Source organism: Protomyctophum parallelum (genome assembly GCF_964188405.1).
Source record: "Protomyctophum parallelum genome assembly, chromosome: 20".
NCBI lineage: Eukaryota > Metazoa > Chordata > Actinopteri > Myctophiformes > Myctophidae > Protomyctophum > Protomyctophum parallelum.
The window spans coordinates 39,061,887-39,089,224 of record NC_139718.1 but is presented as its reverse complement, the minus strand read 5'-3'; the positions used below and the strand labels follow the sequence as shown (position 1 = coordinate 39,089,224).

Sequence of the window (27,338 nt, the reverse complement as noted above, 5' to 3'; positions counted from 1 at the left end):
CTGGGCCCCCCCTGGAACTCCCTCAAGGACCCCTGGGGGTCCTCGGTCACCACACAGGAAAATAAAAACAAAACAAGAGCAGATAAACATTTCTCTTTGACTGGCATGAGGACGGTTGATTCATGAGAATCAGGTGTGACATCACTCAGTGAATTAAATTAGTTTGAAAGGCCTGGTGTGAGCTGCTTGACCACTATTTTATACAATGGTGCTATAGGCTACAGTGAAAATAGCACATCTACATTTTGTAAATGTAAATAAATAGTTGGTTATGAAGCCCGGAGAAAAAGTAGAGATTACGGTAATTTAGTGTGGATGCTGTTTGTTTTGACTTTGGTGGTCAGCTTTTGTCTTTTAATATAAAGTTTGAATAGGGGAGGATGGGGGAAGATGAACCGTCGGGTAAGTTGAACCACCCCCTGTATCTTTAAAACTACACACATGAGTTGTCATGTGACCTCAAAATCAGGACACACCCACCATTTCAACCTGACTGTGAAGACAAAGTGGAAAGTACATTTATACACAAAAAAGTGTTTTTTGCTGGTCAAAGTAAAAAAAATAACTTTTCTGGAATAATCATTTTTATATTAAAGCAAAAGCACCCAGGTCTAAACTTATATATCATGCATGTTGGTGATATACCAATGTATAAAACCCATGTGAATCATTTAGCTAAACATTAGCCTGGAGCATTAAGCTAGCCATGTTTTGTCAAAAAGTGGCCATGGGGCAAGTTGAACCAATTCCTTGGGGTAAATTGAACCAATTTTCTTAATGTGAATCACCATTCATATTTTTGTAGTATTAGCTACTCAAATTATACTGAATGACCTTTAATTTGGATGTTTGCAAATGTTTGCAAATTTGCTATATTGTATTAACAATATTGCAAATATTATAAGGTTCTGAATAACAAACTTTATTTAATTGTCTTTATATTGTTTAAATAATAAATAAACAGATAAATAAGACTATTTGCAAAAGGGAAAACTGTTATTAAATTATTTTCAATACGTGAATACATTATCTGTTCAAGTTTAAGCTCTTTACATTAAAATATCATGTGGTTCAATTTTGGATCAACTTACCCCTTACCTGGGGCAAATTGAGCCACTTTTTTCTTTTTTTTGAAAAGGTCATATTTTCATGGCCCTTTGTCATAGCTGCTTACTCATCATTTCAATTGATAGAGGACATCCTGAAATATGTGTAGATCATTAGATTTGACTGCCATCTCATTTTGCCTTGCTTCCAGGACAACTTAAGTAAAAAGTGGTTCATCTTCCCCCATCCTCCCCTAAAGTTTGATTTGATTTCTAAAAGAAAAAGGAAGAGGAAAAAAACAAAGGAAGAGGTGTGTTCATATAGCCTAGAAACTGAAAGAGGAAGAGTTGGAAAAACGAACACCGCACGTTTTTGCGTCGTCATACTATAGTAAACGATTATTTTATTGTCTACAGTTAAATACCTTTGGGTAAGTGACAAACTGGGACAGTGCAGGCGAGAGGTTAAGCTAATGAGTCTGACAGACTCATGGTGCGCTTTGAGTCCGACTCCTAAGCCTAGGTGATTATATAAATAATATATCATTCTTCGAACGTGTGTTTTATTGGAGCGCGGGCCCGTATCAGCCAGACCCAGAGACAGCATGAGACTGTTTTTGTGACTGTTGTGAAAGCGGATTTGCGTTTATCAGCGTTTACCAGACTACACTCTGACTCTCCTCCTTGTATCAGTTATTAGCCAGGCTAGTATCATCTACCCCTGTTCACGGCCAGCAGACTGGTATATCCTGCTGGTATATTCCCCTGGGACAGAGGTATGTTATTTATTTATTTCTCAGTCCAAAATGGGTTAATGGTGTTTATTATCATTATTTCATTTAAAGTGTAGGGCATGACTCTTACAATAATGTATTTTAGATATTCTGTGAAGCAGCATTGGAACAAGACCAATATTACCTTGCTGTTAAAACATTTATTAAAGCTGCCACACCCAAATCCTTTCTTAATAGCAATGTGCAATATTATGAAAAATACACGTACTTGCCATTTTTAGTGCTGTGTTTGTTTGAGATATTGTACAGTAGGACAACTTCAAAGAATGTCAACTGGTCTCAGTCTGAAATAAGGAAGTTCAAAGTCTAGAGGATGGACAACATCAATGCGTGCATTTAGAGCTGAAGTTCTACTGGGCCATCGAGTGAAGAACTAAGAATATATATAATATGGAAATGGAACAATATGGAGAGTTGGAGACATGAATACTGTTGGTTCTACCAGTGAGTTCATGCTTTACCATAATACAGACATTGTATACATTTTTTATATATTTCAGTGGAACAATCCTACTTTCAGACTATTGCAAAGTACAACTGAGTGACTGATAGTCATTTCGATTTTGGTTTCATGAACAAAAGGCATTGTTGCATCCAGCATTCTTACTTGAATAGCTGCATCTTAACATGGCTGGAGTGATAGACAATTAAATATATCAAATCTTTGTTAAAGGTCAAGTTCAAGTAGGCTACCCATCTAGTTGTAGCCTACTTGAACTTGACGATGTACTATACAGTTCTAACCCTCCACCTTCTTTAACATGTGTAGGAATATATAGTTCATCTAAACTTAGCCTCGGTTAAATAAGTAATAGATGTACTGGTCAGATGTATTAAACAGTTTTTCTTTTACCCAACAGTTATTCTGAAGCAAATAAATGGATCCATTTGCACAGAGCATGAATATTACGTACCAGCTAGTTCCACCAGTGACTGCCAAGACAGATCTTATAATACATGTCATTATTAGGGACGACCTCAAGAAGCTCAAGAAATTAATCAGAGACAAAGACATCAATGGCCTTTACCCATGCAAGGAGCTGAATGATCATATATGTCCTTTGACTGCTGCTGTGGCATTTCACAGGGGGGATATTTGTGACTTTCTTCTGAGTGAAAAAGGTGTAAACCCAGATCAGTTATCCACAAATAACCGGACCCCTCTGGATTATGCCTCAATTCAGAAAACACCCCTTGATTTTGTGCAGAGGCTGCTTGCAGCAGGAGCAAATCCAAATGGTACCACACCATATCCCTTCTCAATGCTGACACCACTTCACAATGCTGCCATCAATGACAGGGATGATATCATGAAAGTCCTCATCAAAGCTGGAGGGATTGTAATTATATGCAATAATATAACTCCTACTGACACTTTAAATAACAGAAAAGTGTCTGAAATGATAAATAAGCTTGCATTGAGCGGTGATGACCTTTATTTAAAAATCAAACTTTTTAATGATTTACTATTTGCTGTACGACAGAAAACACCAGCAGAGGTTTTCAGCATTTATGATCGTTATATGCTGGAGGAGAACCCCCAGACCCATCTGAACATGATTGAACAGCTCTTTAATGTTATGGTTCCAGGGCCAGCACCAGCAAAAGAGTATCGTCACAGAAGTCTTCAGTGGTTAAAGGACAACGAAAAGCTGAACTTCTACATTGAAAATGCAAACAAGCGGCTTCCAAAACTTCTCAATGCACTAATTCAGGTTCAAGTTGTCAGATGTCTAAATGCAGTTTTCTGCACACTGAGAGAGATATCCAGTGAGGTATCACTGTCTATGACCCCCAAACTACTGAAACTCCTTCACGCAAGCACTCCTGAAATGCAGCATGTGGTTCTGAAGACACTCTATGTGATTACACAGAAAACTAAATTAAAAGATAACTGGAATCCAAACCTGGTTGATCAATTATGCAAAGCAGTTGTTCCTTTTGTGAAGAAAGAGCAGTCTAATATGAGGGAGTATACATACGGCATACTGGCAAACCTGCTTCCATTTGAGCATGCCACTGACATCTTTACGTCATTGGGAATAGATGATGTGCCTGAGGATATAATTACATCAGCAGACATGGAGACTGATGACAACCTGAAAGAAAGGCTTAGAGAATTGAAAAAGTATCTAAACAAGCCATCCTCGGAATGTGAAGTTTCCATGATCACCAATACAGAGCCACCAGGATCCAAGAAGCATGGAAAGCAAGAGGAGCTGAAAGATGAAGTTCATGTTGATGCAGAAATGCCAACAACAGTTCCTGTTGAGGAATCTGGTCTGACTGAAAGTTCACATGTGCAGCCTATCGACCCCATTGTCAGTACATCACCAAAAGCACGGAAATGGTACCAAATAAGTGACAGATGGAGGCAGCAGTTAGAGAAGCTTGCAAATATTGATGACTGTAAAGTTATCAAAGTCAAGAGTCTTATGTTTGTGGAAGATGATGAATTCCGCATTGCAAAGGGAAGTGATGGAACTGAGGTCTTCTTGGGTTTAAGAGATGATGGCACTGAAGTGGCAGTTAAGAGAATGACTAAATCCAACTACCAAGTGCTGAAGAATGAGAATGACCTTTTACATCTTCCCGAGCTTGATGATCCTTTGATCGTACGATATGTTGACTTTGCAGATGATAAACACTTTGGTTACCTTGGACTTCAGTTATGTGAATACACACTGGAAGAATACATCAAATGTGACTTTCCTGAAGACAGCCTTTCTGAATTGAGGAGGGAACTTGCAAATCAGTTTCTCAAAAGCCTAAGTATTCTTCATCGTCAGAATGTTCTCCACCGGGACATCAAGCCCCAGAATGTGCTGATTGGTAAGCTACAAAATAAAAATAAACAAGCAGATACTATTAGAAATATAATCCACACACACACACACACACACACACACACACACACACACACACACACACACCCCTATCTGTCTGTGTGCATGCTTGCGTGTGTCTGTGGCTCTCTAAGAACTTTGATCTACCCAATTTGCCCTGCAGACATCCAAAAGCGAGCAAAATTGGCTGATTTTGGAATAAGCCGTCGATTACCCAAAGGACAAACAACCCACCGTACAAGCAGTGCAGGAACAAAATGCTGGAAGGCAAAGGAGACTTTGGATGAAGACGAAGATGATGTTGCATATAAAAGGAGCACTGATATCCAGGTTGTTGTTTCTTTTCTGTGTGAGAAGTTAATGCATGGGAATGAAACGAATGATGAAAACGTACTTACCGTACTAAAATATGATGCTCATTCTTAAGGTGGCTGGAATGTTAATATATTACATCCTATCTGGAGGACACCATCCATTTGGCAAAGGGGTTAGATGTGAAGGCAACATTTTGGATGGAGTCTACAATCTGGATAAGGTTCAGGATGTGGTTGCTAAGGATCTCATTGAGCAGATGATCAATGAAGACCCAACGAAAAGACCTAAAGTGGAGGAATGCTTGGCTCATCCCTTCTTTTGGTCAAGTGAGAGGTACGATGAAAACAGCAAATCAGTTTTATCTGTACGTATATTCTACAGAGCAGCCTAACATTTTCAGTACTTCTCTTTCCAGGAGAGTAGAGTACCTGAGAAACATTGGAAATGAAAAGGAAGTTCAGAACTATCTAAATGCTGACAAGGACCTCATCAGTGCATTAGACCAGTATGCTGAGCAGGGACAGTTCAACGCATGGAAACACAAGGTGAGTTTATTTCAAATAGATTGAGAAAACATAAAACCAATTTTGAAATTTAGCATTTGTTTTGTATTTGTCTACTTTATTCCTTCTATTCCTTATTTAAAATGACTTATATAAACACTGTGAATTACATGTTGTTTATGAAATGTGGCTATACAACTTTGTCAATGTACCTTGTATGTTTTTCCAGTTCCCACCTGCGTTGGTCCAGAAGATGGATGGCAAGAAGCCCTACCCCGAGAACACATTTGGACTGCTGCGCTTCATACGCAATTCACGTGAGCACTAGTAAGTTGAGTTAAGAACAACACAAAGGAAAGTCACTCTGGTCAATATGTATTATACAAAGATATTTGGTTTCCTTATTTCTAATATTGTGGACTGTGGAGCACTCGTCCTGGAGAGCTTCCTTCGCTGTCAAAACAAAATGTTCTCTGTTCTCTATTTATCAGTGTTACACTTGAATTTTAGGACAATGATACAAAGGTATACTTGCATGTAGGCTACAGTCAAATATCAAATCACTATAGGCCTACCAAGGAAATCAACCCAATGGGCGGACTAACGGGAGGTCGAGTTCAATCAGCCATTGTCAGGGTGTTTAATTGCAATTCATTATACAGGTTTACCTCACGCAGCATGTGGCATTGCAGACAGTGATATGTCTGTGGTTAATATTAGGCCTATAGCTGTGTGATTCACTGAGTCACAGTGAGTGTGGTCACAGCTGGGCCACCATCAGAATATGAGACTTACTTGAGTGACCACTGCTCTCTCTGTTTACAGTGCTGCGGAGGTAGCTCATCTCGACCTGATGGAGATGTTTCCTGGTCTGTTTGGACGCGTTTACGTGTTTGCCCAAGAACAAGGCTGGCACTCGAGGACCACCCTGAAGGAAATGGTTAAAAGAGAAAATGTCGGCACCGCCAGTGCTGTGGGAAAGTCCCCAAACCCTGAGAGAAAGACAAGTGTCAGTCTACCAGTGCAAGAATCTGGACTGAAAGACTCAAAGTGACTTGAAGGACTCAAAAGTTTTCATAAATGAGCTGAGGGAGTTTGATATACTGTATATAGTATACTGCCATTGACATGTGTTGTCTGTTAAAGGAAACTGCATGAATGAACTGAATCAATAGCAGAGTTACAGTAAGTTCTACTGAGGCGTTAGGGTCAATACAGCACTCATACATACAGTACACACCAGTATAGAGATATGATTTTGGGCTCTCTGGAAATATCCAAACATTATAAGACCCTATATGTCTCCATTTCCAATCCATGGGCCATTCATTACTTACCATTAATTTGGTCTTTAGCACCACCTGCAGGATTCTGGATGAAAATACTTTTTTATTTCTGGTGGGTTACATCTTAATACTCTAAGAAGGGTTACACGCACACATAAATTACCCTGCTTGCCATTCCTTTCAGTTGAGTTGTTGTCACTTTTTCCCCATTTTTTACAGTCTATGGTCACCACACAGGAAAACAAAATAAAAATATAAACAAAACAAGAGCAGATAAACATTTCTCTTTGACTAGCATGTGAGAGAATGGTTGATTCATGAGCATATAAGGTGTGACTTCACAGTCAGCTCGGGTTTTGTACTTCACTATACAATGGTGCTATGCAGTGAAAATAGCACATCTACATTTTGTAAATGTAAATAAATAGCTGGTTATGGTCATATGATTCATATCATATCATAAAATAAGATGGGCACTGGATATCCCCATCTGGTGTGTAAACCAAAGCTCTGCACGTTGCGAGATAAAGCATGTCTATGGTTCAGAAAACTACCTATAGGCCTATAGCCTACTGTATAATCTATACCTATAGGCTATAGGTATATATATATATATATATGTATAATCTGTCAAAAAAGAAATTATCCTTATATGTGTCATGTGTGTCAAATCAGGGCTGGCATACTTGGTCTTCATGGTATATGCCTATATTATATTGTATACAAATGGTTGAGAGGATAGATTATGCAGTTTGTGTGAAATGAAATGAAATGCATTTAGATTTTCTTTATTGCCCATTTTCTATTCTATCAGGCAGACACTACGGCGGATCGTTGTTATAATCTTTTTTGCTTAATTTCTTGAAAAGGCCTATAGAGGCCTAGACTATGGCTGGTTAATGTTGGTTCAATGCTGGTTCCATCCTTCCTTCATTCATCTGTGATCTGTGGATCATCAGTGGATGCTCTGTTTGTTTTGACTTTGGTGGTCAGCTTTTGTTGTTTTAAATGTGCTATATAAATAAAGTTTGAATAAAGTTTGATTTGATTTATAAAAGAAAAAGGAAGAGGTGTGTTCATATACAGAAACTGAAAGCGAGGAAGAGGGAAAGAAACGATCACCACGTTTTTGCGTCGTCGTGGTAAATGTCAAACGAAAGCACATTTCAATACAAAAACTGTTACTTTGAGGATGAAACCATGAAAAGCACTAAAGCCATAACCACACCAAAGGGTCACCTGACACCATGCAACTCCTTGGGTCCAAACGGTTGCAAGGAGTTAACGCTAAATCCGTCTCGACCCTTTGGTGTGGTTTGGGCCATTGAATTCCACTGCGTTGAATCACTAGGGTCAACGTGGGGTCAACGTGCAACCAGACATATCACACCGCAGGGACAACGCTAAAACCACCTTGACCCTTTGGTGTGGTTAGGGCTTAAGACTTGTTTACATCAGAGTCCTCCATTTTCAATTCCTCAGAACATTTAAAGACGTAAAAAAATAATGTATATAGGCCCACACACACACACACACACACACACACATAAAATGTCCCTAAGTTATGGGGAATTCGCTATCTGGGTTTGAATCCCGGGCAGAAATTGTCTCAAATGTCCATTTCTGTCGAAGCAGGGCAGATGTCAGTATCGGTAGACGGGAGGAATACTGACTTGACGCAGTCATTGGAGGCTAGTATATGATGTCAATATCAGTATGACGTAATGACTGGTGTAGATACAGTATATTGGTATCTGGCATTGTGCATTGTGCAGGCAAAAAAGGTTTCAGTCGTACATCAGAACTGTGAGAGCAGTATTTCTGGGTAGAACATCATTATCTATGTGTCAACCTGTGGATATTTAGAACATTTTTATTTATTTATAATAGTCAATAAGAATTCACTTTACATGTCCTGTTCTTAATAAAGACAGTAGGCCTATTAGTTTGAAGTTGAAGAATCTGTGCCTAATCTTGGACTACACCCAAAACAATGCTGCCATCTGCTGGTTATTTGCTGCAAAACAACGTTGGGTAGATCAGTGCCAGTGGTTCTCAAACTTTTTAATGTCAAGAACCCCCAAATTGACACCTGGTAGCCCACGCGGACCCCCATTTGAAAACACATGCCAGGGACCCCATAAGAAGATTTTTGCGGCTCAACAGTGATACTTAAACATTTTAAGGACCCCCAGTTTGACATGCATTCGGGGGCTACCGGCTAGGCTACGGACCCCCATTTAATGGCATGTCTATCTCTGGGACTTTATATTGTAAAAGCAATGCTAATTTAACTCTGAGAGTGTTCCATTTGTACACTCAAGGGTACCCACAAGGGTCCATTTGGTTCCTAACTATCATTTAGCTGCCCCCCCCCTGGAACTCCCTCAAGGACCCCTGGGGGTCCTCGGACCCCACTTTCAGAACCCCTGGGGTAGACCACCTCCCATCTCGTTTCTTTATTGATTAACGTCGCCTGTCAATCATTTCAACATCCGTTCTATTGGCTGTCAAAGTCGGCAGTGATCCAACAACGGCTCCACCCCTCTTCACCATGCTGCTCATTGGCGAATATGAAGTTACGCTCAAACACTATTCTGTAAAGTTTCTACGGTGACATTCAGGCGTAAACACAGATTCTCTGTGAATGGTTATGGAGGGACAGTGTTGCCAGATTTTGAGAGAGAAATAAGATTCAAGATTGGTTCAAGATTGCTTTGTTCTGATACCGCAAGCAGCCTTCAGCAAAAAACGAAATTGTTTCTCCTAGTTAACATAAAATAGCATAGATTCATACAAGAATAAAATATCAAGTGCAAAACAATACTCTCTATCTACAGTACTAGGGAGACTGGATAAGCAAACAGGTCTATGAAAGAAAGACAAAAATGCTTGTATTTAAATAAATAAATATTTATTTATTTTTAATAAATTTGAAGCTGACTGGATGCCCTTCCTAAGTTTAAGGAATACCACTGGTTTAAACAACATTAAGAAACAAGCCCAAAGTTGCTTTTAATAATAAGCGAACATGGCAACACAGGATACGTTACTAGCGTAACGACTACTACTATACCAGCAGCGTCTCAAAACTTGGTTCTGTTGTGTTGTGTGTTGCTCTCTCTCTCTCTAGTCTGACTCTCTCTAAACAGCAGTGTGAAGATAGACACTCACACACATCTGCATCTCACAACTGTCCCCAGCCAGCTCACACCATGTCAGCTCAAATCATCAGTGGCAAAGAGGTTTCAGCGTAAGTTGATTTCATTTATTCATCTTATTAATAGTACATGCATACTTTGAATGGATGAAGAAGCAGCTATAATTGAGCCATGCGTCTGTGTGCGGGGCGGCTAACTGTTGCTCATACTTGCTTCTGAACTTATGTCAAGTTCTATATAGGCTATTAACCAATTCATTCATTCAACTATTGGTCATTTTGGAATGCTTAAGACTTGCGTACAGTGCTGGTATATCTATTGATTGTCTTGAACTTGAGTGACAAACAATGAATTGGTTGTTGTTATAGGTAGGTGGCATTGTGTGTTGACCACGTGCATCAAAATCTTGTGCATGAATTTTATAATTTGAAATGTTTGTATTCCTATTAATAAAACTGGGGTTGAGAAATAAGAAACACTGGAGTGTTTGGCAAAGTTTGAATTGGTGCCATTACCCTCTGAAGTCAGGCCAGGGTCAACTTTGGCCAGTGTGTTTTGTGAAGGATTAATGGTTTAGGCATTATGTAATAAGTTGAATATTGTAGCCTTTGCCCTTTACGCATGGGGAGTGACCTGTGGTGATGTTGATAGACACGTTTATGGCATTTAGAGCTGATTATATTTTGCCTTGCATTCCTATTTTTCCACTACATATAAGCTTATAAACAAAACAAACTATTCAAAATCAAATAAATAACAATTGACAATATGGCGTAAGCATGTCTGTACTCAATTAAATGCTCATGCACTTTCAAGTTGTGAAAGGAGACAAAACACTACTTTGATAGTAAGTGCACAATCAGTGGCACATGCTTGTCACAAGACAGATAGATGGCCATGGCCTGCAGCCAACTGCCCCCGGCCCTCACACTACCTATTAGCTAATTATTTAATTCAAATGACTGACCAGGGTTCCATTCATCACCTCCATGTACAGTTATTTGCATTCTGTCCTCACTAACTGCTGTCATTTGGAGGTCGATTTGTCAGAGCTGAACGAGACAGGTGTGTCTAAGTTGAAGTTCTTGGGTCTATTATGCATGAAATTGGCCTAGTTATTCCAGGAAGGCTTTGACCTTCACCTTATACTTAAAAATAAATAATCAGAATGCAACAATGCCATGTGGATGCCCCTCACATTTCCCCCTAGCTGATCTGTGGGTAGAAATGGATGACATTTTCATACAATAAAGGCTATGTTTTAACCCTAGGGTGTAAGGGTATTCTAGGAGTATTTAGGTTGTGGATGCATTTATGATAGCCATCTATCTCACCAACTTAAGGGATTGTTGTTCTTTGTTGCTCTCTTAGCCACTTGAACCCTAGCATCCCTAGGCTGGGCATGTCATAGGGGAACTTTCTGCAAAAATAGTGAATCAACAAACTCATAAAAGCTTTTATCGCCTATTTTCTGGGTGAGGATATTTGGTGTTGTAGAGTGGAAAAAAAGCCTTCCTTGTAGTAAATTCAGGCCCCTTTTCCACCGGTTGGTTCCCAATGGGAGCCGGTTCAGTTCTTTTTGGTTTTTAGTCCATGAGCCAGAGCTCCAAAATTGGAAAGTTAATTATGAATTGAGTGGGCAAAACCATACCTATATTAGATTGTTATCACCATGAAACTTCCCCAATTGAGTACTTACACGAAGACAATGATTTATTGTATTACAAATTTTACATTTTTAAATATGCAATTTAGGCATTATGTAGGAAAATATACAAAATAATCGAAAATATGAAAAAGCTATACTGTGGAAGGGTTATCATGTATTACATTTCTTGTATTGATCCTATAAACAATTTAATATAGGTCTAGTTTGCCCACCAATTTTGGAGATCTGGCTCATGGACTAAAAACCAAAAAGAACTGAACCGGTTCCCACTGGGAACCAACCGGTGGAAAAGGGGCCTCAGTGTGTCTGGTTCAGAAGACATTGACATTAGTTACATTAGTTAAAGTTGCACTATGCAACTTCTTGAATGAATACAATTTAATTTAGTCCATTCTGTATGGTAGAGTATGTTAATAATATGGGATGTCCTGTTACACTTTTTTCGTTCCTGATCTGATCCCGATTTTTTTTCTGTGTTAGCCGATACCGATACCAGAGAATACTATTTATAATAATAAAATTAATTATTTTATCTGGTGTTGTTAATAGCGGACTCATCACTCAAATGTGCACTTGCAGTTTGGGCAATTTGAAAGCAAACTCCACATGCCCCAACATTTTATTTACCTACCATAGTGTCAACCCCTTACCCCTGTGTGGGATCGTTGGTTACACTGGCATATTCGCCGATACCGATTTGACCAAAAAGGACCGATCCAGTATCGGGACATCTCTACAACGTATACAATTGGGGTCGCATTTTCTCTCCCTGCTCTTCTATTGAGACATTAAGATCGTGTCAAATGTCATGATGTCTCACCTAGACATGGGAACTGACAGGAATTCTGGCCTGATGGTCAAGATTCAATGGGCTGTATTTTGCGTGTCTTAAGTGCCAGGTCTTATTCCCTAACTTGAGTAAACTAAAGACCTGGAGGCGTGATCAATGCTCTTTGGACACTCAGAATAGCCAAATGGCATTGATCACGCCTCCAGGTCTTTAGTTTACTCAAGTTAGGGAATAAGACCTGGTACTTAAGACACGCAAAATACAGCCCAACATCTCCTGTGCAAGCATGCAGGCTCTCTCCATTAGGTAAAAACCGGGTTAAAATCCGGGGTACAAAAGTGCGAGGTCTGTATCTTTTGTTTGAACTGTGTCACGTAGAGATATTGCTGTGTCATTGTGTTGAGTCATAATAATGTTCGACGAATGGTTGTCCTCTCAGACAGGCTGGGGATTGAAGGCTCTTGAGACAATCCTACACCTTTTTTAGGACTAGTAAAAGAGCTTAGAATCCATTCTGCAACATTTCACAGAAACCTCCTTTTGGCATTCATTCAGAAGCGTTGTGTTGCCAACTTGCCTGCAATATAGTTGTGGTGGGGCTGGGGTTTCTGAAAGAAGTACCAGTCCATGTAAGAGTCATTTGTGTCACGGTCACTCGGACCAGTGTTGTAAATCACATGATCAGGTGCCCAGCAGCCCAACCCCTGTAAGACCAAAAGCACAGACAAAAGTTGTGTGATCCAAGGCTTGCATACATGCATGCATGCATACATGCATGCATACATGCATGCATACACACAACTCATATGCAGGTCTTGAATATGAGTTGTGTGTACTGTATATAACACAATTGTGTGTATGTAACACAATAAATCTGGAGCAGTTTCAGCTTGACTACACACTTTAAAAAGCACACATCTTAAGCTTAAGCTCTGTTCTTTCCCCCCCCCCCACCAGTGCCATAAATGTAGAAAAGCAAGATCAAAACACTTAAGGGCAGGCCTTGCGTAATCTTTATCTTCTTTACGTCTATCTGATGATGTGCCTATAAATGCCTATGCTTTGCATCATCTTTAATGTATTGCAAATGTTTGTGCCTGTTCTCTATTGGCATTAAGATAACGTTTGGACCATTCACCTGAAATGTGACTGACTTGCTGCAATGGCCTGGTGTCCGCTCAGAGATACTATTTCATCATCACAGAATGTTCAAAGTATCAATCTCTCCAAAAAACATTGTCCGTCATGGTGCATTCATCACGGTTAAGTTTATTACTTGCGCAAGCAGAGCGCGCAAGTAATAGTTTCGCCCGGCTCGTTTGCACCGTCCCAGCCAACCCGCCACTTTTGATGCATATGCAAATAAAACAGCAAATTGTGCCTGATTTGCTGGGACCAGATTACATGGTGTGTGTATATGTATAACTAGCTCTCAATGATGACGTGAGAAATATGTGGATTAAAGGACCCAATGCCAGAGTGTAATTGGTTTTCGATGGTGACATAATGACGATATGTTTTAGTGTTGGGAGGATTAAAGGTAATGCTCCTGTGTATACACTTATGTAATCTGGCACCACTGCTGTATCAGGCACAATTTGCTGGGACGGTGCATACGCATCAAAAGTGGCGGGTTGGCTGGGACGGCTTTTGGCGCAAAGTAACCACAGTATACCGCTAATCGACTTACAAATTACATATATATAATATATAGTATATGTATAACTAGCTCTCAATGATGACTTAAGAAATATGTGGATTAAAGGACCCAATGCCAGAGTGTAATTGGTTGACGATGGTTTGATAGAGTAGAACACGTATGCATATATGTAAAAGATAAAGATCTATCATTCTTATGTACAGATCACCTAAAACAGACCTTTCGAAATTAAACATTTCTCGAAAACATGGTAAAGTATCTATCATCTCCGACTTCTGCAATTATGATAATAGGAGATTTCAATGAAGACCAATATAGTGAGTAAGGTAGAAGTATAAAGACCTTCATGTCTTTTAGATCATGTATATTTTAACAAATGTGAAAGTCTTATTACAGAAATTGAAGTTAGAGACACATATTACTCTGATCATGATTTAGTATTAATATCACTAGTCCAAGATTAAATGCATTTAAAACAATTGACAATTTACAATAAATAATAAAATAATTATACTGTATACAGTACGTGATAACATATTTTAATTCAGTTTATATACCTTTTTTTTCATCACATATCAATGATTTATTTTTCTTTGAAAAACTAAAAAGGTATCCAGAATATTTCTAAATATTGATAAAACTGTATTTCTTATATAGATAGAAACTTGAACCATACTTAATAATACTAGGTGTTTACATGCATAAAGTAGGTAGGTAGCAAATAGTTACACCTAATAATTAGACATTTCAAACGTTCCTTCACAGAGATACTGAGATTTGACAGTTTACAGCGGTCGAAAGTACTTGCGCGCTCTGCTTGCGCACTAGTTGGCCATTTGTGCAACAAGCAAGTATGCACTCAACAGAGTGCAGTTCTAGTTACTTTCTATGTCCTGCTGGTTCATTGGGACTCGAGGGTTCAAGGTTCAAGGTTGGCTTTATTGTCCATCAAACGACATTCAAAACACTAATTTATAAAAGTCTACTCCTATGAATAGGGCGCTAGAGACCGATAATTCATAGCATTCAATAGTAGAAACGTCAGTAAAAGTGGGCAATCTGTGCAAAGAGGCGAGAATAAAGTGCTATCTGCTGTTCAGCAGCAGGATAACTGTAGATGACTCTACAGTCACCTATCTGACTCCAACCTCACTTTGCTAGCTATCTATAGCTTCAAGTCTCTGGCAACACAGCATTCATGTGAAAACTGTCCAGTTTTTTGACCACCCTTACCCTAGCATCCCTAATCTGGGGCGAAGAGATATGGTGTGGAGATGAAAAGGGAGTGGGGCCTTCTAATCTAGACCACTGGGTGACGGTCAATAAAGTATAAGGTGTAAGTGGTTAAACGGACATGCCTAATGTTAGACAAGTAACCGCCATCAGAGTGAAATCTGTCCTTTAATAGTCCCATCATGAGGATTAATCATCTTTTTAAAATATAAGGATAATATTAATGGGACCATACAAAGCATCATAAAGTTAACTAAATAAGGAAAATAGTCATGTCATGGATTTCAGTATAAATCATCAATCATTTTCGTTGCGCAACATGGCAATGCAAAATAAAAATCACACCCGTGTGAACTGAGTGGTGCAACTCTTCCCCCCCCCCTCTCTCTCTCATTAGCAGACAACAGTGCAGCACTCTCTCTCTCTCTCTGGCACAACAGCGCCCCTACTGGTACTAATAGTCATACTGGTGCTCCATTAACGTCACATAGGCGGACACATAGGTGAACAACACACACAGACATTGCTGTTCCTTGGAGTGGTTGCACCACTCAAAAGTTAAAACGTTTGAATTGCCCCCCCAGACTAAAATCTAAAGTTCTCTTCCATTCTTTGGACCCCAGCCAGGTGAGGGAGAGGCTGAGGAAGCAGGTGCAGCAAATGAAAACTCTGGACCCCAATTTCAGCCCCGGTCTGGTGGTCTTACAGGTCAGTGCAAGACGGTCATTATTGTATGGATCTGGGTGTTAAAACTGTTAATGCAGTGGTCTCAAACCTTTTATGTCAAGGACCCCCACATTGTATGTATTTATTTGGTCGCAGACCCCCATCTGATAAGGTTCCGTGCCCGTGACCCTCGGAAGAGAAGATTTCTGTTATTTTTGCTTTTGTGCAAAATTATATTTTTTTCCATCGACTTGTCTGGCCTATGATGTGATTTCGGAAAGCCATGCATTGGAGGGGCCCCTCAAAAAAAGCATTGTTTAATGTAGATACGTTTCAACATCATGTCTGGGCCTGCATAAAATATTGTTTTGAGGGGCACTAGCCTCTCCAACATCTAGCTTTTGTTTCTGACGTCATGTGGCAGCCAAATCTATGGACCTTTTATGTTTGTCTTATTCGTGCCCCCCCGTGACGTCGTGTGACAACCAAATCTATGGACTTTGTGCATGACTTTGTGCATGCCCCCCCAAAAGGCTTCACACGAGTGAAGATGTTTTGCAAGTGAAGACCGTGTACGGGATTTATTGGAGACAAACAAACGTTTGTTTACAAATTACAAGCCAAACACGTTTCTATTCATAATGTTCTGATATTCAGTGACGGAAACACAATCGCTGGTGCCCAAGGGTTGCCCGTAGGCTTTCTTTTCTGCATGATACTTATTATGCTTGTAATTTGCAAATTTGTATGTAGTTTTGGTCTTTTGAATAGTTTAGTTTAGTTTAAGTCAAATTTCAGTCAAATGTTTTAGTCTAGTGGACACCTCAGCGACACCTATACGCACAACCAAGCATAAAATGAAATGACTTGTCGTATTTGTTTCTCCTGGGAGTTTCTACTGCCTAACATCTTAATCTTTTATTTAGTTTCCGTAGTTGACGAACATCTTTTGCCTTTTGGTCAGCGGAATGAACACTCACGAGCATTGAACAGCAATGTCATAATAACTGACATGTGTCTGTAGGTGGGAGACCGGGATGACTCAACACTTTACATCAGCATGAAGCTCAAAGCAGCTGCAGAGGTAAAGAAATCAGTTTGCCCTGATATTTACTATTCGCTATGCCTGCATATACATTACATACCTTACATGTTTGCAATCTCTCTGGTGTTTAGAACTAACCCAGTGAAACCCACCCTGTTTCTGAACAGATCGGAATAAACGCCTCACACAAGAAACTCCCCAAGACCGCTACCGAGGATGAGGTGAGGGATGGGGCCGCAAAACCACAGTTGACCGCACGCACGCACGCACGCACGCACGCACGCACGCACGCACGCGTCTGCCTTTATGGGTGGCAGTGGCTCAGGAGGTAGAGCAGCCGTGTTTGGGACCGGAGGCCGGGTCAACGGTTCAATTGAGCACAATCAAGACCTTTTTTTACTCGTCCATAGATTCTCCGCAGCATCAAAGAGGTGAACGAGGACTCGTCCATCCACGGCCTCATCGTCCAGCTTCCTCTGGACTCCGTCCACAAGGTCGACACGGAGAAGGTCACCAACGCCGTGGCCCCCGAGAAGGACGTGGACGGGTGAGAGAGAGAGAGAGAGAGAGAGAGCGCACGCCAGCTTGACATGATGACGACCCTGAAATTTCACCTGGTTCACATTTACAAAATGTGCGTGGGCCAGCTGGTTCAGATGGTTTCTCTGTCGCTTGTCTTTGTCCATAAGGCTGACCAGCATCAATGCAGGGAAGCTGTCTCGTGGAGACCTGGCCGACTGTTTCATCCCCTGCACTCCTAACGGCTGCATGGAGCTCATCCGACAGACCGGTGAGTGGGGGCTGGGCCATGTACAGTACAATGCATTTAACCCATTTTAGACCCGAGGACGATTCTGCAAAATGTCTTCTAACAGTTTTCTGAAAAACCCTCTGTTTTCTATGTCAGTCGTTCTCAAACATTTTCATGTCAAGGACCCCCAGAATTATATGCAATTGGCCGCCGACCCCCATCTGACAATAATGTTGTTCCAGGGAGCCCCACCCCAGAAACTAAGAGTTAAAACCTTTCGCTCTGGCCCAGGCCGTAGCGTAACGGTCTGGGCACCGGACTGGTAATCCAGTCGCAGTGTGCCGCGGGTTCGACTCCCGGACCCGACACGGCCTTTACTGCATGTCATCCCCCCATCTCTCTCCCGTTTCCTGTCAGCCTACTGTCTGTCCCTTCAAAAATCAATAAAAGGCGTAAGCCGCAAAAAAATATCTTAAAAAAAAAGAAAAAAAAACTTTCGCTCTGAAAGAATATATATTCAAAGATTTGCACCACATTTCCACAAATTTAAAAAAATAGCAGACCTACAAGCTCGTAGCGTGGCACTCGGTGCAGCGCTATGAGCTTGTAGGTCTGCTATCTTTCAATAGCTAAAGTATAACATAATGCTTAAAACACCAAAAGGGGTTCCCACCCAGAATGGGTTAACTACTATTCTAAAACGGTTAGTCCCAATACTTGATTCTGATTGGCTGGTTACCGTCACGTGACCGGTGTAAATTTCACCGATAACCCACACCTTCAATCACTTTATATATCATTCGCAGCTGATTCCGCATCTCTGTAGCTGTACTGGGGAAGGGGAGCGCTTGATTGCCTTACAAACCCATGCCGTGCGGGCGTCTAAGCACCGCCCGGCTCATATGACTGTGAATGTGTGGCTCCAGGCGGCCCCGTAAAGACATCAAGCGCTATTCTCCCGTCACATAGCCTACTTGCCGAGCACAACCTAGGACAAATAAAGAGGATAGAGCACGGAGGTGTGGCCAGGGCTCCTGCGGGATTTTTGCACATGCTCAGTGTAAACAGGAACTGTGATGATGGAGTGTTCCAGCAGAGGTGCTAGAGGTGCATGAGAGTTGCTGACCCTGAACTGAAATAATAAAAAGGATAGTACAAAGTTGATTTTGTTTTTATTTTAAAAAGTATGTCAATTTCATAACTGTGGAATTTTTTTTGTGTATAACAGAGTGAAAGATAAAGGACAAGTACTTTTGACTAAATGTTAATGTTTTTGTATATTTTCTTTTGTGGCTCTTTCATGTTGTGTCAAACTTTTATTTTTGTTAAATGACAAAGGAACATGAATACTGTTCATTCAAGTGCTGTGGATGATATAAAACATTTGAAAAGGGAAGGGTGGCTGCTGTTTAATTCTCAACTGTTCCGGATCTCATTATTTACATCACAAGTTATGAGCTTTCTATCTAGCACCTCTGCTGGAACACTCCATCATCGCAAACATTATTTATGAACAATTGAGACCTTTTGTAAAGTAATCACTTCTGGAAAATAACAGAAGACATGTAACACATTATTGTCTGCTGTGTTGTTATTCGATGTGTACACTGTGTAATCTTTATAGAGGTATGGTATCTCTATAAAAATAGAGATACCATAAAGTACAAAGTACATTTCTGAACGCACCAAGTATCGCGATACTTCCCACCGTTTCCTGTCTGGCAGCCAAATATCGCGATACTTCGGAGCCAGAAACGATACCTGCTGCTGTTTAGATCCTCAGATAAAATTATATACTGTGCACTCTGTGCACATCGAAAAGTAAGTGATTAGAAAACAACCTGTGATATGTCTTCTGTTATTTTCCAAAAGTGATTACTTTCCAAAAGGTCTCAATTGTTCATGAATAATGTTTGTTATGAGGTGGTCCAGCCGGCTCCATTCACTGCCATGTATTCATTGCACTTCCTGTGTGAGTTTGGCTCCCATGAAAGTGTCCATGAAAGTGTCATGGCGCAGCCCAGTCACGTGCCCACTTCACTTCCTTCTCAGAGCTTCCTTGAGCACAACAAGGAAGTGATGTGGCTCGCTCTGGTGGCGCAAAGCGTAGCTACTTTTGTGAATTCAATAGTTTTATTAGGTTAATATTGCTATATGTTTGTAACCGTTTTAGAAAAGCAATAAGCGACTCGAGGTCTCAGGTTACCGGGAATTGCCTACGCCCCCAGCCATTGTAAAATACCCGGTAACCTGAGACCTCTCGTGGCTTATTGCTTAATTAACAACTACTTAACACCTATTACCCCTTCTGTGTCTGAGGCCGTCTACAGGAGTTCTCCAAGCATGGAGAACTAGGCCACAATGACACAATTGAACGGTTCAAACCTTTGCCTCGATTATGAGCGCTTCTTTTACAACGGTGAAAATACTGAATCTACAAGCTCACAATGCATCGCAATGTTGTGACGCATTGTGAGCTTGTAGATCAGCTATGTTTGAATAAAGTTTATATTGATAAAGTGATGCTTTATAATTGTTATAATTCGATCTGCCACAATATTAAATCATCAGATTTTCACTCCAAAACATATGACCGATCGAGTCATTTAATGACTCAATCTGGAGAAACCGATCTTTTATAACATTTAGTGGTATAAAGGTCAATCAGATGTATAGTAATAATGTTGTCTAAAAGTCAATACAATCATATATCGCTTTGCATCTTTGTGACAGGCCTATACATTCTCCTCTACCTCCCCCACACACGGGAAGATGAACTTGAACATTGTGTTGACGGAAGTGACCATTTGGCCGCTTGTCCACAGGTGTGTCCGTGGCAGGGAAGAGAGCCGTGGTGATTGGCCGCAGCAAGATCGTGGGCGCGCCCATGCATGACCTTCTGCTGTGGAGCCACGCCACCGTCACCACCTGTCACTCAAAGACCGCAGACCTGCCCGCAGAGGTAACTGATTGGTTGAGAGACTCGCCATCAACCAGCCAATCACACCATGACTAGCAAGGCGTCTACAGTATGTATGCCTGAAGAGCCACATGCACAAAATAAAAAAGCCAATGTTACTTCCTGTGAATATAAATTAATCTTGATTTCATTCAGCTGTGTGATTCCCATAGCTGCACGTTCCTCCAAACACGCCTGCTTTTATTTACAGAACTGCTTTTTGCGTTTTGAGTCTCATTCAAGATGACGCCCAGGTGTATTTCTCATTGTAAACTTAATCAGCACACAGTACAATGAGATTTTTTTTTAAATGTGATATATAAATAGATTTGATTTGATTTGATTTGATACAGTATACCCTAAATGTAATGGTGCCCAGGCTAGGGGTAGAGTGGCCGCTTGAAGGTTCCCAGTTCGATCCCTGTGGGCTCCCCCAGAGTTAGTGTCAGAAGTTTCCTTGAGCAAGACTTTGAACCCCTAATTGCTCCCGATGTGCTGGTTGGTTCCTTGCATGGTTTCCTCCGCCATCGGTGTAGGAATGTGTGTGTGAGTGTGAAGTGTGTGTCTCTGTAAAGCGCCTTGGATAAAGGCGCTATATAAATGCACCGTTTCCCGTCTCTTCGCCCAGGTGGGCCGAGCAGACATCCTGGTGGTGGGGATCGGTAAGGCGGAGATGGTCAAAGGGGAATGGATCAAGAAGGGAGCGGTGGTCATCGACTGTGGCATCAATCACATTCCTGGTTTGTTAACCCATTCTGACCTGAGATCCGATTCATACGAGGGTTCCACTGGACACACACTGGTCTGATTAACCCATTCTGACCTGAGATCAGATTCTAAAAATGACAGTCGTTCTTCGATTGTTCAAAAATAGCAGACCTACAAGCTCGTAGCGCGCCACTCGGTGGCGCGCTATGAGCTTGTAGATCTGCTATTTTTCAATACATAAAGCATGACATGATGCTGACACCAGAATGGGTTAAAACATCCGTGCTTTCAGAAGGCTCTGTCCTGTTCACCATGCATGTCAGTCAAACACAGGCGGGATAGATTCTTTTTTTAAACCCCAAAGGGAAATTCAGGTATGCCATAGCTCATCGTACAGACATAAGGTTAGTTAACACATTCTCTGCCTTTTGTACACTAACTGACCTCACCTTTTTCTTCTCCTTTCCCCCCCCCCGTTTCCCCCTCAGATGAGACCAAGGCGAGTGGGAAGCGCGTTGTGGGCGATGTGCACTACAGCTCGGCCAAGGAGCAGGCTGGCTTCATCACCCCAGTGCCCGGCGGGGTTGGACCCATGACTGTAGCCATGCTCATGGCGGTATGTACGGTACCATGACTGTAGCCATGCTCATGGCGGTATGTACCATGACTGTAGCCATGCTCATGGCGGTATGTACCATGACCGTAGCCATGCTCATGGCGGTATGTACGTAACAAGTGTCCGCCACCCACTGTAGCAGATTTTAAGAGAGAAATAAGCAGTGAGAATAATGAGACAGTTTTCTTTGATCGAGTGATTGAATACTTTATTGACAGTTTGCAGGGGGAAAAAAAGCAAAGTACAGTTCAATACAATGTCTGTCTATTGGCTTGTTTCCACTGGGTTTCTATTCATTGAAACATTTGATGACACACAGATCTGTACCATACAGTCTATGAAAGTGAAGAAACTATAGGCTACATGCACACTTTAATCCTATATAGCCTACACTGGCTGTTTGGAACATAGCTGATTTACAAGCTCAAACTGAGAGAGAATGACTTTTTGGCACGTTGATTACTAGTAACGGAGAGTAAAGGACAGAATAGGAAGGGGAGTCGAGCACTCTGTTACTCGATGATGATGGTGTGTGTGTCTGTCTGTCTGTCTGTCTGTCTGTGTCTGTCTGTCTGTCTGTCTGTCTGTCTGTCTGTCTGTCTGTCTGTCTGTCTGTCTGTCTGTCTGTCTGTCTGTGTCTGTCTGTCTGTGCGTAGAACACAGTCCAGAGTGCACAGCGTTTCCTGGACCACTACCAGCCAGGGAAATGGGACTTGACGTACACCAAGCTGAGCCTGCAGAGGCCTGTACCCAGGTCAGCACTGTCTCTGTCATCCACTCTGCTGTACCCAGGTCAGCACGGTCTCTGTCATCCTCTCTGCTGTACCCAGGTCAGCACTGTCTCTGTCATCCTCTCTGCTGTACCCAGGTCAGCACTGTCTCTGTCATCCCTACCAGACGCGTCGGTAGGGATCGTCTGACTACACAAAACTAGGGAGCCCATGCCTCACACACTGTATAACTCTTTATACAGGGTTCTGTGAGTTTGTGTGACATGGCTTGGTGTTTTTCTTTTCTTTTCTTTTTTTTCCTCAAACAGCTTGACTGTTTTACACGCGTAACCCGCATTTTAATCAACCCCCCTTCACTGCCGAGATTGTTGTATTACCTTTAGAGCATACGCTGAATTATTTGGGCTTTTAATCCGCGAAAATCCAGCGAAAAAAGGTCCCTCGGTTTGTTGTGATCCGATCGTACCATCCACCATCTTGGTGCACCCGGAAGACGCACACAAGACTCGTCTCCATGAGGCGTTGTACCCCATTCATTTGCATTGGCCTCAATTTCCCAGAAGCCCTAGCAGCCCACAGCATGTGACGATTTTCCGGTTTCGTCATCAAAACGAAAGCATCTAGTCTCTATCTCCGCAACGAAGACGGAGTTTCTTTTAATTTATTACAATACGGCGGATTAACCCATTCTGACCGGGCACCCATTTTGGTGTCGGCATCATGTTATGCTTTAGCTATTTAAAAATAGCAGATCTACAAGCTCATATCGCGCCACCGAGTGGCGCGATACGAGCTTGTAGGTCTGCCATTTTTGAAAAATCGAAGAACGACTGACATTTTTTTAATCTGATCTCGGGTCAGAATGGGTTCATCAGACCAGTGTGTGTCCAGTGGAAAACCTCGTATGAATCTGATCTCGGGTCAGAATGGGTTAAACACATAAAACATGGACAGTAACCTGGAGTAATCCATTCCCGGCAGTAAAAATGGATAAGGTGTGTGTGTGTGTGTTTCAGTGACATAGTGATCTCCCGCTCCTGTGTGCCCAAGCACATCGAGCGTCTGGCCAGAGAGGTGGGCCTGCTGTCCGACGAGGTGGAGCTCTACGGGCAGACCAAGGCCAAGGTCCAGCTGAGCGTCATCAGGCGCCTGCGCTCGCAGCCCGACGGCAGATACGTGGTGGTCACTGGGTATGGATTGGATCCGTTTGGGTTTGCGTTTATCTGAGAGCGTAATACACATGAAACCCAAATGGACCCTTTTGGTTTCATTTGTACTCGCTCTCGGAGTAGAATTCACACTTCAGGACTTATTTGAACTGGGGGACCGCCACAGCCTGACGAGCACTTAGACATTTAGTTTGACTCGGCTGCACAGATAAATATTATATGATATTTTTTTAAATATATGAAAATAGCCCAACTATAAGCTCAGTGCGAGGTGTTGTGAGCTTGTAGATCTTTTCACAAGCTCTTTCTTACGTAATATATTGGCCAATTTGGTATTACAGGTCATTACATTTACCGTAGTCATTTAGAAGTGTGCAGATACCCTGTATACACTTACACTGTATGTTTGTTGGTTTGTTTACTGTTGAGTGAGAAAACAATGTTGTGCATTAACCCATTTTGGGCGCGAACCCCTTTTGGTGTATTAAAAATGTTATAATTTAGCTATTGAAAAATAGCAGATCTACAAGCTCGTAGCGCGCCACCGAGTGGTGCGCTACGAGCTTGTAGGTCTGCTATTTTTGAAAAATCGTGAAAATATTTATTTCAGAAAACTGGAGGATTTAGAAGATTTTATTTATTTATTTCGAGGTCAGGCCTAAATGGGTTAAGCTAATCATCTGGGGACCCCCAAAATAATTATGGGGACCCTCGATACCCAGTTTGTGAACCACTGGCCTAGTGCATATCAAACTGGGGGGGGGTCCTTGAAATCGATTCAATTTTATTAAAGTGTCAAATCACAACAAGTTCTCTCACGACACTTTACATGTAGAGCAAAGGACCGATCCCACCCAGAGCACTGTTAATGAAAAACGTAGGAAGAAAACGTCAAGCAGAACCCGTCTCTAGGGTGGGCGCCGGCCATCTGCCTCGACCGCGTCGGGGGAGAGAAAAGAGAGCGAGAAAGGAGGGACAGAGAGGCGATGCGATTTTTTATAACCACTACATTGGAGCGTAATAGCTTTACCACGGCTGCTGTACGGCAGAACTCCTGTTGTTGTCGGTGTGTGTGACGTCCATATCTTGTTTGTCTCCATCCAGCATCACCCCCACGCCCCTGGGGGAGGGGAAGAGCACCACGACCATAGGCCTGGTCCAGGCCCTGGGGGCCCACATGAAGCGCAACGTGTTCGCCTGCGTGCGCCAGCCCTCCCAGGGACCCACCTTCGGCATCAAAGGTCAAGGGAACCCCTTTTGGTGTTATATTAATATATTAATAGCATTATGCTATTGAAAAATAGCAGACCTACAAGCTCATAGCGCGCCACCGAGTGGCTGTCAGATGGCTGCCTGTTATAAATCTGAGTGAGGGCAGAATGATAAACAGAGTCCAAACGTTTTAAGTGTGGTAGCTGATTAGTTTTTGTACATATTGTCCCCGTAGTCCAGAGCAGAGAGGAATAGTGCCTCAATTAGCCTCTTTCTACTAGTTTCTAATACAATTGTGGTTAAAGGACAACTTTAGTTTTTTTCAACCAAGGTTCATGTTTTAGGTTATTAGAGAAAGTAAAAGATGAGTGTTATTTTCTTTTCATTTGCTGCTTTCTTTCGTTTTAGGGATTTTAGGGACAGGGGGGCGGAGGCATTCGAGCATGGGGCTAAATATGTATTTTTTTTTACAAAATGTTATGGTGATTTATTTTTCTATTATTTACTATAGTCCTAATAAACCCCAGGGAAATTACATCTGGCCACAGCAGATCACAGGATCTACTGAATGTGAAGGTAGCCTACTGGGGGAAGGCTTATACTGTGTGTATATAGGCTCAATATGTCAGTTTGTCACATTCAATAGATCCTGTGATCTTTTGTGGCCAGATGTAATTCCCTGGGGTCTAGTAGGACTATAGTAAAAAAAAAAGAAGAAATCGCCATAATATTTTGTAAAAAAAATACATATTTAGCCCCATGCCCGAATGCCCCGCCCCCCTGTCAAAAACTGCTAAAATCCCCAAAACAAAAGAAAGCAGCAAATGAAAGAAAACTAACACTCACCTTTTAGTTTCTCTAATAACAACCTAAAACATGAACCTTCGTTGAAAAAAACTAAAGTTGTCCTTTAATATGTTTTGTCTTAATAACTACTTACTAAAGCTGTCAAATAATTTCAGTGGAAGTAAAGTAAAAAAAAAATTGTATTCTAATTGTATTCTGTTATTCCTCCACATGTGCAGGAGGTGCGGCCGGAGGCGGCTATTCACAAGTCATTCCAATGGAGGAGGTATACCGCACAGCATTCTCTTCTTCACTTTACCAAACGGCTAATAGTTCACAGGAACTATTAGCCCCGTGAGTCAGAACCCAACGCTACGTAAAGTTTCTGACTTTTTTGTGACTTCACCCATAGGGTCCTGTGCCGTCGGTACATCGGTACACAGACATGAATCATTTCGGAAACGTCTCATGGGGGTCAGATGGTCCAAAAGAAGCATATAGGAGCTATAGGAGACAACGGAGAATTTTCCTTTGGCGCAGAAGCCGCTAAGTATTTTTAATCTGCGTTTGACCGTTTTGGCAGCCCCTAAATTCTCTCTTCCTTCCTTCCTTGACTTCCTTATTGACATCCCATTGTACCGCCTAGCTAGTGGCTAGCTAGTGGCTAGCTGCACGTCCCTACGTTCCTGCCCTCTGATCTGCTCTGTCGTAGCTAGCCACTGTCGGTGCGGGAGGCGGTACAATGGGATGTCGATAAGGAAGAGAGAATTTCCGAGCTGCCAAAACGGTCAAACGCAGATTAAAAATACTTAGCGGCTTCTGCGCCCAAAGGAAAATTCTCAGCCGTTTCCGTGTTGTCTCCTATAGCTCCTATTTATGCTTCTTTTGGACCATCTGACCGCCATGAGGAAACCGCAGCACAGACGTTTCCGAAATGATTCATGTCTGTGTACCGATGTACCGACGGCACAGGACCCTATGGGTAAAGTCATCAAAATGTCAGAAACTTTACGTGCCGTTGGGTTCTGACTCGCGGGGCTAAGGAACTATGTCGTATAGCCTGGTAAAACAACCAAACCCCTTGAAAACATTTAATTAGTTCTGCGAGAATCTGGCAAAGGGGGGGGTGGTTACCAGGCTAATGGATGTCCTGGAATCAAGTGTGAAGATTCATGATTGATTGATCATGTATTTCTCCTGGCTTCAGTTCAACCTTCATCTCACCGGTGACATCTTTTGGTGTTTTAAACATTGTGTTATAATTTAGCTATTGAAAAATAGCAGACCTACAAGCTCATAGCGCGCCACCAAGTGGCGCGCTACGAGCTTGTAGGTCTGCTATTTTCTTTTTTTTTTATCGTGAAAAAATTTATTTCCGAAAACTGGAGGATT

General features: G+C 41.7%; 2 protein-coding genes across 2 annotated transcripts in view; both read left to right on the top strand.

The window, feature by feature from the left end:
• Positions 1 to 1,764: 1,764 nt before the first annotated feature.
• On the top strand, positions 1,765 to 7,057 carry LOC310878227 (uncharacterized protein). The gene is made up of 7 exons (XM_083792421.1): positions 1,765 to 1,822; positions 2,701 to 4,672; positions 4,850 to 5,016; positions 5,114 to 5,334; positions 5,417 to 5,546; positions 5,734 to 5,831; positions 6,330 to 7,057. The coding sequence occupies exons 2-7, from the start codon at positions 2,719 to 2,721 to the stop codon at positions 6,556 to 6,558; spliced, it is 2,799 nt and encodes a 932-aa protein (XP_083648547.1). The 5' UTR covers positions 1,765 to 1,822; positions 2,701 to 2,718; the 3' UTR covers positions 6,559 to 7,057.
• Positions 7,058 to 9,928: 2,871 nt separating this feature from the next.
• Positions 9,929 to 27,338, top strand: part of mthfd1b (methylenetetrahydrofolate dehydrogenase (NADP+ dependent) 1b) — a 36,438-nt gene continuing 19,028 nt past the window's right edge. Inside the window, exons 1-13 of the mRNA XM_083791221.1 lie at positions 9,929 to 10,043; positions 15,927 to 16,011; positions 16,994 to 17,053; positions 17,182 to 17,235; positions 17,425 to 17,561; positions 17,704 to 17,804; positions 20,591 to 20,727; positions 21,353 to 21,464; positions 21,921 to 22,048; positions 22,705 to 22,802; positions 23,796 to 23,969; positions 25,053 to 25,189; positions 26,186 to 26,232. Coding sequence (XP_083647347.1) covers positions 10,006 to 10,043; positions 15,927 to 16,011; positions 16,994 to 17,053; positions 17,182 to 17,235; positions 17,425 to 17,561; positions 17,704 to 17,804; positions 20,591 to 20,727; positions 21,353 to 21,464; positions 21,921 to 22,048; positions 22,705 to 22,802; positions 23,796 to 23,969; positions 25,053 to 25,189; positions 26,186 to 26,232 — 1,308 coding nt within the window. The 5' untranslated portion in view covers positions 9,929 to 10,005. The remainder of the gene's footprint in view (positions 10,044 to 15,926; positions 16,012 to 16,993; positions 17,054 to 17,181; positions 17,236 to 17,424; positions 17,562 to 17,703; positions 17,805 to 20,590; positions 20,728 to 21,352; positions 21,465 to 21,920; positions 22,049 to 22,704; positions 22,803 to 23,795; positions 23,970 to 25,052; positions 25,190 to 26,185; positions 26,233 to 27,338) is intronic.

Coding starts and splice junctions, on each gene's coding strand:
- LOC310878227 (XM_083792421.1), top strand. CDS start 2,719: ATGGATCCATTTGCACAGAGCATGAATATTACGTACCAGCTAGTTCCA. Junction 5,335..5,416: donor TTCTTTTGGTCAAGTGAGAG/GTACGATGAAAA, acceptor TTCTCTTTCCAG/GAGAGTAGAGTACCTGAGAA. Junction 5,832..6,329: donor CGCAATTCACGTGAGCACTA/GTAAGTTGAGTT, acceptor CTCTGTTTACAG/TGCTGCGGAGGTAGCTCATC.